The sequence below is a fragment of the Chrysoperla carnea genome, chromosome 1 (assembly GCF_905475395.1).
Source record: "Chrysoperla carnea chromosome 1, inChrCarn1.1, whole genome shotgun sequence".
Lineage (NCBI taxonomy): Eukaryota > Metazoa > Arthropoda > Insecta > Neuroptera > Chrysopidae > Chrysoperla > Chrysoperla carnea.
In genome coordinates, this window is record NC_058337.1 from 106,891,010 (window position 1) to 106,904,156 (window position 13,147).

At 28.3% G+C, this 13,147-nt stretch overlaps 1 protein-coding gene across 2 annotated transcripts in view; it reads right to left on the bottom strand.

Annotated features, from left to right (window-relative positions):
• Window positions 1-12,725, bottom strand: part of LOC123300223 (homeotic protein Sex combs reduced-like) — an 89,605-nt gene extending 76,880 nt beyond the window's left edge. For both annotated transcript variants that reach the window (XM_044882762.1, XM_044882754.1), the window contains exon 1: window positions 11,820-12,725. In XM_044882762.1, coding sequence (XP_044738697.1) covers window positions 11,820-12,687 — 868 coding nt within the window. In that variant the 5' untranslated portion in view covers window positions 12,688-12,725. The remainder of the gene's footprint in view (window positions 1-11,819) is intronic.
• Window positions 12,726-13,147: the final 422 nt, after the last annotated feature.

The window sequence follows — 13,147 nt, forward strand, 5'->3', positions numbered from 1 at the left end:
CATTTTAATTAAACCACACAAAACAACAAAGTCTAATTGTATAATCTGCAATAAATTTAAATATTAAATCTTTGGATGCAAATAAATTTCCGTAATATGCATACAACGAACAACGAATAGGCAGGCAAAGCAAAAAAAACTTATGACACGAAGATGAAATACAAAAAAAAAAAAAACATAATAATATTTTTAAAATGCACACTCAAATATTGCAATAATATATCATTTATTTTTATCCAATAACATGTACACTTTGAATACCAAAAAATTGAGACCATCTAAATCAGGCATGGGCGAGTTATTTTAAGGCGAAGTCACCATTGTTATAACTTTATTGTGTGCCATAAACTTTATTGTGTGTCTCTTTATCCAAGTCCGCATTACTCATAGTGGAGGAAGCGAGGCGGGTATACGACTCTTCTACCAATCTCAATTTCTCAAAAAAATTGGCGATGATCTTCAAAATCGATTCAGTTTTGAAAAGGCATAACATATAATTTTAACATATAAATAATTACTATGGAAATGAATGGTCAAATAAACCTGACTACATTCATTGCGAAAATTGAAATGGTAAAATAATTAAGTAATTCAAAACAATAATTCAAAAGAACAAAGTCAACTAAAATATTTCAATTTCAATTAAAATTTCCAAAAATTTGTCCCAAAAAATGATAGCTCTCTGAAATGAAAATGATGAGATGAAAAGTATCCATGTCCTCGACCATCACTTTGATATTCATTTTAGAAGGAGTTTTATAAGTTTAAAGTGTTTGTTTGTGCGTCTGTGTATTTCTCAGTAACATCGAAGCCCCTAAACGGTCGAACCGACTCGATTGAGTACATTTTATAGCTTAGTTTCCAAAAACGGTTTACAAGGAATAAATTCGTCGGGAATTTTTTAAAGTTTGTAAATTTCACTTGTATAAACTAAATAATAAATTTTTTAGTTATATTTTCAAAATTTGTAACAGAATTCTACATAATAATTCTATATTAATAATTTAATACTAATAATAATCACTAGAATTAAATTAGTGAAATATTTAGTATGATTTAGGTATGATGAGTCTTTTGTTGAAAATTGCATAAAAAAGTTTCCAATGGCAATTAATTTGAGATTAGTTCAATTTATTTCAAATTCTCGTGTACATTATACATATTGCATATAGTGATTTTATTATTAATATATGCAATTAAAATAACGACATTTATTTAAATGAATTTGGCCTTAAGAATATTAGATGTATTTTTTTTTAAAATAAGTTTCTTATAAAAATATGATTGCTTTTTAAATACAATACATGTGTGATTTTATCGTTTTTATGTCAACATGACAGTTAATTTTTTGCTATAGTAGTGTATATATTAAAGAGAATTAAATGAATTATTATGTGCTAATAAATTTCCTTTGTATAAATCTAGTGACTTGTTAATATGTAAGGTTTTTACAATAATTTTCTTATCATTTTTAAAATTGATTATGATCAATAGGTTTTCTTTTTACAGGTATTGTTATTACCTAATTATTTTCAGTGAATTTTAAGTTTTTGTGTAAAATGTAAATGAGATTGTGCATATTTTTTTGTTAAAAAAATATTTTTAGAATGTATTATTAATACAAATTTCATATTTTTGTCATTAGTACGATTTTTGTATAGTTTTAGAAATCATTTGAATAAAACATGAAATAAAAAGTTTGAAATAAATTAAACAAAAATTTGTATGGCACAATAAATATACTTTTTAATTATGTTTTTTACTAAATTTTGTATCCAAATTTTAAACGTCAAAGTTATTAGATTATAATTGACGTTTTTAATGATAAAATGGTGTAAAATACAGAGACAAATACCTTATATCGAGTCATCTTAATTATAAAGAACTGAATGACACTAATACCAGGAGTCGAAGCCGGGTCATTTGGATCCATGCAATGCGCCTTAACCATTTAGAGCATAGTTGGTCAATTCATAATGTTGAATTCCTGGTATATGTGTGTTTTTTCCAATTCTCTTCCATTAAAGTTTAATATACAATTATAAAATATTATCAAAATAATGTTCTAAAATCTCAATTGTTTTAATATAAAGCGTCACACGCTTTAACACTTGTAAGGTCTTAATTATTATCGACTATATAACTCATAAAATTTGATAATATTACTTCAAAGATACCTCATAAAACTTTTATATGTTGGAAGAGGTGGAAAATTTTCATATACAGTCACAAAAATGACCAAGAATTCATAAATCAAAAAATAGGCTATAGTTGTTAAAGTTCATAAAACCCGGACGTCGAGTTGAATAAACAGTTCAAGGAATTCCCAAACATGCATATTAAAGTCAGTGAGGGCGTTCCTAAAAAGTCATGTTTGCTTCGGATCATCTTTAAATTGTGTTAGAATTTTCTCATTAATACCCTTTTTACCCTTTTAAGCAGGTAAATTTTCTAACAGCTCTTACGGTGTTAAATTAATAGATTTGAGCTGTTAAAGTTTGCGGTTTTAACATGTAACTCTTGTATTGAAGTGTTTCAAAGGTATGCTTTGTATATATCGAAAAAAGGTATATATCGAATAATTTAACTCTTAATTTTCCCAAGTTCTAACAGAATCCCTCCAAATTTGAAACGTAAGTCTCAAATATTTTCATACATTCATTTTTTTGGGAATGTTCTTAAGTCGATCATAAGTTGAGATGAAACTTCTTGTTTTTTTCTTGATACAGTGCAACCTCGATATAACGAATCTGAAGGGAACCAGTAAATATTCGTTATATCAAGTAATTCGTTAAACTGAGGTTTGTTATATTGAGGTTAAGTTGGTCTAAAATTCGTTATAAAGAGGAAAAAAGTGTCGGAACCTCTCGCGACATGAATTACATACTATGGAGTATACTAACTGTCATATATTGGTGGGACTTTATACGTTATATAAAGGTTTTGAATTGACAAATTTCGTTATATAGAGGTATTTAAATTTTTTATGTAGTTGAAAATTCGTTATATAGAGGCTGTTCGCAAAAAATATTCGTAATGTAGAGGTATATTTTATATTGACTCTTATGGACAATTCAAGGGGATTGCGAAAAATTCGTTAAATCGAGGAATTCGTTATATTGAGGTTCGTTATATTAAGGTTGCACTGTATTATGATAACTTTGCAAAAAGAAGCGAGCCCAAATTGATGCGATTACGCGAAAGTATTAAAAACAGACAGAATTTTTGGACAGTACTTGTGGTTTTTGTTAACGATAATAAAGCTCATAAAACAACAATCACGACAAAACATAAGACGAACCGTCGATCAATGACCGTTTTTATCAAATTTGTGGCAATTCGCACCGTGCGCGAGTTACATTTCCATGAAAACAATACACTTAATTACACTACTTTTTTTTTTTTTTTTTTAATATTATACTGCGTGTTTAACTACTATGGTCATATACTACACTACTTTAATTATAGAATTGTATGGATGCATTTATAATTACATGGATTGCAGTTATGGCTTACATTGAAAATTTAATATTATTGTCTCACAAATTTAAATAAATAATTAATTTTTGTGCAATTTAATTTCTTATTTTCACAATTTTTAATGAATTAAGTTTAATTAATTAGTCTTTTTCAATCATTTTAATTTGACATTTTCTATAACATTAACATGTAAAGAAATGCAAATTAGTCATAACAGCGTTCTTTATCGCCAAAATTTTTCACTGGAAGCGCTGGCATCGATTTTATTGTCCCTTCCATGACTACGCACACAACGAATACTGGAAAAAGCGTCTAAAGAATAAATAAATTTTGAAGAAAGACAGCAAATTTAGTGGATCGTTTCAAAGCTAGAATCAGATTTACCAGTTTTATAATTAATATTCATTTTATCATATTCTTAACAACTATTCTCAAACAGAAGGAAATCTTTCAATTTTTTTTTTCAAATTCTTTTTATAGCAACGCACATCTGACTTGAAGAACACAACTCACAATTATTCTAGTACATACAAGCAAACACATACATATTTGTGTTAGTCCTTAAAAATTTATGGTCCGTAAAGGATTTTTTTTTATGATTTAAAAAAAGAGATATTACAATTAAAACTATTTAATTTAGACGAAGAGAATTCTGTAAAAAGAACTCTTCAGTAAAATGTGCGCGGTTCGAATATATTAAAAAATCTTTGATGTTATAATATATAAGTATTTTTTTTTTCTTCTAAAAATAATATTGTTTGAATGTTTACTGTTTTTCTATCTCATCATAGCATGAATCATTTAATTTACGCCCATGTGTTGAATATATTATAAAGAATTTGTTTTTTTATTTAATATAATGTGTGTTGTGGTACTTCTGATTTACTTTATTTAGGAGCGGAAACTTTTATTATGTTGTAGGTGTAGCTGAATCGAATTTGCATGAATAAATTATGTTTTATGTTCAATTTTACGCTTATAAAGGTAAACTGGAATAACTGTTTGAGGAGTTATGACAATTTTCTCATTAAAAATTATCAAAAAATCAATTTTTTATATAAAAATTTTTTTTTTATACCAGAGAAATACTTTCCTAAAATTTTATGAAGAATTTCGAAGTAGAAAAGAAGTTATAATCATGTACATAAAGCGGTTTTTATACAAAGCGGCGCTTAAAAAAATATGCACTTTAAACGCATTTTTCTCGCAGTCTGCGCGACCTATCTTTAAAATCCAAAAGATTTTTTGTCGCTATAATAAAAGCTAGTTGCTTAACTTCTAAAAAGTTAGAAAACTACCCCTCCTTTTTTTATACAAGAGTTTTAACGAAAAAAAGGCAAATTATTAAAATTTTTAGAAAAACGTCCATAAAACTATAAAAATAAAATTAAATTAACATTTTAATGGTTTATTGTCTAGATATGAGTCCTATGAATCAAAATTCCGATTAAAGTAATTTTCAAATAAATTGGAATGAAATCCACTAATCCGTTTGTTGAGGATACTTCAGACAAACATTGCGTGAAACTTGCAATAGTGTTTTTTAACAGTTTTAACATTTTAAACGACGATAAAAGGAAATTATTATAAAAGTTATTGAAGTTAAGTTATTGAAATAACTGTACAAAACCTTCAAAAACAGTTTTTTTTAAATCATTGTCAGTAAATTAAGCTGAGTAATTTCGATGAATTGTATTACTGAATGTATTATTTCACAATTTTGTTGCAATAGGATTTTAACCTGGGAATTTAAATTGGTAGTCTCAAAAACGGCTATTTTGAAGTTGAATGACTTTTTCCTTGTATATCGGAAGTAAAAAAAAATCCAACCTACGAAGAGTTACCACATAATCTTACATTAGTATAGTAGTCTTGTACTTAAATCATGTCTGTTGTGCGTCTTGCGTCGTTTCTTAAACAAATAATAATAATATAGAGCAAAGCATACAAATTTTTTTTTGTTTTTTAATTCTTGAATTGATTTTTGAGAATGAATAAATATTAAATCAAATAAAAGGAATGTGGAATTTTTACAAAAATTATTATTTATGAATTTCAAAAGTTATTTATTTCGTCCAACTTTTTTATTTTATTTTTATTTTTTGGTGATACAGTCAAACCTTAGAGCGTGAGACCTGGTTAAGCGAGGAAATTCTAAAAGTTAGAGTAGTTGCTAGGGGTCATCTTTTGACAACCGTCTGTAACCTCTATCAAAAAAATTCGTTTTTGCCTTTTTTCCCTCGTAGACATCTATTACTAAGACTGCTATAAGTGTCAAAAATCACCAAATGCGAAAAACATATTACGGTCCCATGAACTTTCGATTATTCAGGTTTGACTGTATTTATATTTTTATTTTGTAAAATGCGGAAAATAATTTTTTTATTTAATAATATATCATGCACTTTACTTTGATATTTCTTTTAAATGAGTATGTATACGCCAGATGTCGCCACCGTTTGTTGTTTAATTTTGCTTAGTTCCGTACAAAAAAAATTTATTTAATTATGTGTCACCAAAAAAACTAAGAAAAATATTGAACCTAACTCAAAACAATAGTTCAAAGTTAAAAATTTTTAATAATAAAATAATTTTAATCGACGCCAATTGTAATGTTGTAGTAAAAACTCCACTTTGGCATCGCCATAAAAATTAAAGTAGCTTAACTATTCATGCGATAAATTTTTCATAAAACATTATCCAAGAAATTATTGATAGGATTTTAAAATATAAAAGCTTGTCAACCTTTTGAAATTTTTCTTGGCTAAATTTTTTTTCGTTGTTATTATGTTTTTAATTATGCATTATTTTTCATCTTAACGTCGTTTTTCAAAACTGAATTAGGCCGAATCAAAAAATATTATTTTATCGAAATCTATTTTACATTATATATACAATCGAAACTATGCTTAGCCAAAGGAATTATTATTTTTCTGTAAGGAATATCTGTAAATATGACGCAGTATCGCTTTTAAAATTTTTCTGATCCTTTATCTGTGCTTTATCCTCTGATTATCATCCTTCATCTATCCAAATGTTTGAAAGTCAATAAGAAATAGTAGTAAGTAATTATAGTTTTAAATCCCGGTATTCTACAATATTACATCTTTTTTTTAGCTTTTAAAAATTTCAGAAATCTTAAAGACCAGAGATGTTTGTTTTGTTTATAATTTCAAAGTATGCGTCATAAGCTGCAATTATTAAAATAAGTAAAATTGCACACACACGTTATCCCAAAAAAAGATGTAGGTATTTATCTTCGGGAATCATTGCATTATTTAGAACTAGTGATCCGCACCGGTTTGATTGTTCCTTGTGATTTTTCCTTAGTTGCAAATTCAAACGCAATTATATCTATTCATATAGATAAAAATTAATCGCTTAAATTTATGTACGCGCATAAATTCTGAACGGCTGCACTGAATTGGAAGGTTTATATGAACGAAAATTCTTGAAAAATATAACAGAACCGCTAAAAACTCGGAAAAATCATCTTCATGTTCGCTCACTGAAGCAAAGTTTGCCACCATCTTGAATGGGAGATCGCTGTTTACTGTTGCCTTTTTATTAAAATTATTACATTTCCCAAATTACATTTGTAAAAATTTGAAGGCTCAAGCCACCTAATTTACCAAGAGATGGAAGTCAAGTTTGTGTTTAGAGGAAGGCTTAGCAGAGACAATCGTAGTAACCTATTATTGAATTACATCAGCATACGAGCGCATCGAACTCCGGGGTCGAAGTCTCTGTAATCAGGTCAAAAGGTTGGAGTAAAGTTTATGTTAAGCGGGGGGCCTAATTGGGAGCAAGCATAGTGTAGCTTTTATGGAATTGGAAGCTGCAGGTTAATTAACATTAATAATCACTCATGTAAAATCGCTATAATCAAGTAAATTGTAGATGACACGAAGTTCATCGGGTCAGCTAGTAAATAATAAAAATTATAAATTTTCCCCGTTTCCATTCGTAACTTATCTAGAGATGATAAAGTAAAAATAAAAGGTTTTATTTGGAGAGAGCAAGTTTCTACTTGAATTTTCATCTCGAATTTTTTTCCAATAACTCACCCCGTGTCATACAACAATTTTTAAATTCTCTCTTGTTAAAAGGTATCCAATATATATCCCTCTATTTTATTCATACGGACTTTTTTAAACAAAATTAATGGTTTTTTTCTGAAAACCAACATATTATTAATTTTGTAAATAGATATTTCAACCCCTAAAGGATATTTAACAACCCCAATTAGTACCTAATACTTAATAAACATAAACAACTTATAATATTATTGATTAATTAAAATTATTTTTAAATAAACGTAATTAAATTTAGCTTCTGTGTAACCAAAAAATTTAATGGACTAACCAATAATTATTTCTAAAAAAAATAAAACACTAAAAATTTATAATTTACGTTTTTTCAACAAAACTATTTTATAAAAAATTTATGGAAAAAACCACAAAATTAATGGTGGAAATAAATTCGTTACGTAGGAGCTACTTAGTTTTAGAGAGTATCCGTTCCAATTATCTTCCAAAAATCTAGGAGCGGGGTTGAAAACAAAAGTTGGGTGAGCCCTATACTTCAAAACATCCTTTTTTTGATGTTGTTGGTCTACCAAAGGACTCAGTTTACAAAAATTTTTGACTTGTTGCAAATAATTCAAACAAATTATGAGTATTCATCGAACCAGAGATGTCGTTCTCTCTTTTCCTGAATTGCATTTGTATACGCTCGAATTCGGCACGTTAGAGTCTTTGATATTTCAAATGCCAAGAGTAGTCTATATATTTGAATGAATTTCATTCCAATCGGAGAACAATTGTGGCTGTTCTGTTAAAGAGTGTACAGACAATCCACGAGATAGGATCAATGGATCTAATTAGAGCTTCGCACTAGAGATTTACAAAAATTTGGTATTATCTCGTTCGTTAAATATTAAGTCTTGTATCATCTCGGTCTCGTCTTGACGGAAAAAAACAATAATAATTATCGATTTAGATTTTATTAAAAAAAAAAAGAAGGATTTTTAAAATTAAATAATTATTGCTTGAACCACGAATGTTTTTTCTTGAAAAAATAAATACAAAAAAATTTTGAAACGAGAAGAAAATTCTTTGTGGCAAGAACAATTTCTTAGCGTAAGAAAATTTTTTCTTGTCTCAAGCAAATTTTCGTTTCCTTTCAATATTCTTAAATCAAGACGGACGATCTTTGTCTCGTTCTATGTTTTCATCTCGTTTTTCAGGTTCTCATTTCGATTGATATGGTCTTGATATTGTCTCGAAATTTTTTTAAAATAGTTTGATCTCGATCTTATCTCACATAGATAACCAATTCATCGCTGTTTCAAAACCAATAGCTATATTTTCTTGAATAAAATTCGTTAAAACACTGTTTTTAATTTTTAATGTCAAGTATAATATTTATGTTGAAAATCTCCGCCTATTTTTCTTATCTTGATTTTTATATTTAATTTTTTTCTATACTAAAAAAATTAGCAGAGGTGTTAGAAGAGAGTTAATTTAAAGTTTACAAAAAAAAAAAAAAACAAAAACTATGTTTTTACTTTTTTAAAGTTAATAATTTTTATTTTATGCAAACTCATTAAAAAAATTATGTTAAAAAAGGCGTAAAAATATTGTTAATATGTTAAAACTCCTACCTATTATATAAAATTTTAAAACTTTTATTTTTTTAAATATTTTTTTGTAATATAAAAAACGATTGCATTGTTTTTTTGATTTTTTAATTTTTTTTAGAATTAATTTTTATTAATCATTAAATAAAGTAGAAATTTTATGGTTAAAAATAGCTCGACATGTAAAATGTAAAATTTTTTTCCTGATTCTTCCTAATGTATTGGTTTCTGGTTCTCTTGAGTAAATGTTAAGAATAAACATCCTCTTTTGAATTCCGTTAGTCAAAATGTTTTACACGTCAATTAAAAAAGAATATTCGCTACCAAAGAAAAAAAAAATATTCGCTAACACATTTTATATCATACTTAAAAACATTTTTACAGATTTTGTTCCAATTTAATAATACCTAAAGTTAAGACGAATTTTTGGATAAACAAAACAATTTATTAATATACAACTGTGTATGTATGTATATGTATACATATGATGTAAAAGTATTATGCATAGTTACACGTCCGTTGTTACAAATAGTGTACGTATTATAATATATCAGATACAGTTAATATCGATCTTCAGAATGGTGGAAACGCAGATAAGTACATTAAACATATCTATGTGTAACAGCAATGTACGTTCTTTGCGCTTCCACCAGAAATGATTACACTAAAAGTTGTTGGTGGAAATATCAATTTTTAGCTTTTTAAGTTCAATTGTGGTTTTCCAAAACGTGTTTTTGCTAAACACACTCAATTTTCAATATCTGGACATTTTAAAAGAACAATGTTTTCTCATTTTAAGTAGAATCGAATTCATAATTTGTGAGAATAATATTTTTCAACTATTTATTATTGGGCCCTACCAAAAAGAAAACTTTTTTTAGAATTACAAAGTTCTTAGTTACTAAATATACGATTATTAATGAATTGACTCCTTTGTTAGTGAAATACAGTATTTAAAAACCGTTTTAATAATTGACTTCTTTGAATTTGAAACTTTTTAAATATGTATCTTTTAAAAAGTAGCGATTTTATACTGGATACAATTAAATGTAGGTATCTTTTGAGAAATTCATCGAATTATTAAATTAATCTTACACAGGCACAAATGTCAAGAGAAAACCAACCATCAGCGCTTATTCCGGCACTAGACCTGCGAGTGCGAAAATTCTTAACTGCTTACAAAAGTGGATTTAAGTTCAAACGTTAGTTTTATAGACCGCTCGAGTGGGTAATAGACAATTCGTACGAGTTGCACAAATCATTTTGTTAAACAAATAGGGAAATAATTCTCACTTTACACAGGATTTTCCGTCCAAAGAGAAATAGCAAATGGTTTCTTAAGTGACGAAAATTTACTTCTCGTAAATGGTAATTTAATAGCGCAAGTAAATTTAGTATACGCAGTAGAAAATTAGCTATTATTACGAAAAATATGGCAGAAAGGTAATACCTATTCAGCACAAGTAAAAAATAGAATAAAACGCGGCGGCTCCAAATAATCTAAGTGCCCAAAAATTGAAAATAAACTTTTTTAGGCACTTCAATAGCTTGGCCTTTACTACACTTTAAATAGATTTTGAAATTTTCTCTTAAATAAATAAATATATTTTACTACAATTTCAGCATAATTATACTTATTTTAGGGAAAGTATCAATTGGCTACGGATTCCGCGCAAGCTTAATGTCACTGAGAGATCCTGTACTGTATTAAGCCTTTTAAAATGTATTTTATATGTTTATACAACATAAACTTTAATTATTTTACAAATTTTTGAATTTTATCAGCGCTTATAAATATTTTTAAAATAGATATTTCCCATTCAAAAAGGACTTTAAAAGAAACTGCAAATATTATTTATAACTCTGTACATTCTGAATGAAGAACAAATGACAAGAATAACATGAAAATAAAACTTCCCCTACATTTCTGTCAAAAAATATACATCATGTTTCGTGTAAAATTATCATACATTTTATATATATCACAATTATGTGTTTATTGTGCAAAACCATATGGTTTTCAATAAAAAGGGGATGTTTACAGAGTATAATTTTAAAGGTAAGTAATTATCCTCTAATTATTTTCCAATTAATTTTTTTAAATCGGAATATTAATGACTTATCAAAAATGAAATGAATTTAGGTCTAAATATACATGTGAAAATTTTTTTTTTAATAACTTTAAAATATATCTTGTCAAGATTATTTTTGGAATACTTTTTCCTTGATCCAAAGATGTTCTTTTTCGATTTAAACAAATTATATCGTCATTAGAAATATTAATTTCTTAAAAATTCAACAATGAAAATGTAATTGTAAGCAAAGACTTGTTAGGTCGGCGCATTTATTGAATAACCTGAGGTTATTGATTATGTAAAATAATGCCCTTCTCAGATCTTTTTGAAGTGGTATAATTTGAATCAAGTCTCAGAAATATTAATTTCTCAAAAATTAAACAGTGAATTGTAAGCATAAATCTTCGAATATCCGGGGATTTTATCAAATAACTTATGAATAGTTGGCTATGCAAAAGCATTTTCCTTCATCTTCGATACCCTGCAAAGATCTTTTGGAAGGCCTTTTGCAGTGAATTTCTTAAACTTCAACGATGGATTATTATCTTAAACATTGTGCAAAAAAGCACTTTGACTCCTTTATCTTCTACAAACTAAAGAGTTAAAAGAAATATTTCACTTACTTTGACCAAGATGTACTCGTTTCATCCATGGATAAATTTGTGGTGGATTTCCAGACGATCCACCTTTACTATTATTATTCGATTTCATTTCCGAACTGGATGTAGAACTTGTACTCGATGCTGGTGATGATAAATTTTGTGACGCAGTTGATGAGGACGCTTGTTGTTTACCAAGTGCGCCAACCCCCGGTGGTGATGTAGCCACCGACAACGGTGACGTTAAACCTGGTGCTTTTGTATTACTGGCCGATGGTGCAACATTTATCGGTACTGGACTACTTAAATTCCGAGTCGGGCCATTTGTACCACCCGGACCTGAAGTACTTAAATCTTGTGGGGAGGATACATTTGCCGAGGATGTGGATGAATCCGCATATTTACAACTACTTGCCACAGTCTGTTGAGCATTTTGTTGTTGTTGTTGAGCCATTATCGGTGATTGTGCCCCCGGGGGACTCTGTTGATGTTGCGGATGATGCTGTTGCGTTAAATGTTGCGTTTGATGCGTTGCACCAGCGGATAATCTTTGGGGTTGTAATTGTGTATAATCAATCATACCGGACGGTTGTAAATTGTGTCCACCTGTTGTCGGTTGTGCCGGAGTGGCATATGGATGTTGTGGGTAATGTTGTGGGGGTGAATAACAATTTGGTGGGTATGCACTAGCTGCAGCTGCGGCTGCAGCGGCAGCCGCAACGGCCGCATTTGGGTTATAATAATCAGCACCGGGGGGTGCTTGTTGTGCTTGTGGATGCGGTGCATCATTTGGTGAATGTCCAGGTCGATTTCCAGGTCCACCAGGTTGACCACCTTGTTGATTCGCTGCATAACATGATGCCAACGAATTGACAAATTGATACGAACTCATTGTTTAATTAATTATACGTCCTCTTAGCAAATTTTCCCACGAATTTTCTTATTTCATACGAAAAAAATTATAAAAGTTTTCACATTTTTCACAAAAAAATAAAAAAATAAAACAAAACACAAAAATGTCAAACTAAAACAAATGAATGTAAATCAAAACAAATGAATAAAACCATAAAATAATAATAAAAAAACAAAACACTAATAATCAGAGTAAAGAAATAATTATTTTTATATAAATCACTGCTTTTTTTTATGAGAGACGAACCGGCGACGATCGAATTTATAAGTAGCAGTTTAAATAACGATTATAAAACGTTAAATAACATTCAATTTAAAAAAGATAATAACATAAGTCGTAAATTTCACGTTCGTTCGTTTTTTCTCTTTATCACTGATTTCAATTGTGTGGTTCTTTCTTGTCCCTCTAATTGAGTGCTCTAGAAAAACAAGTGTAGTAT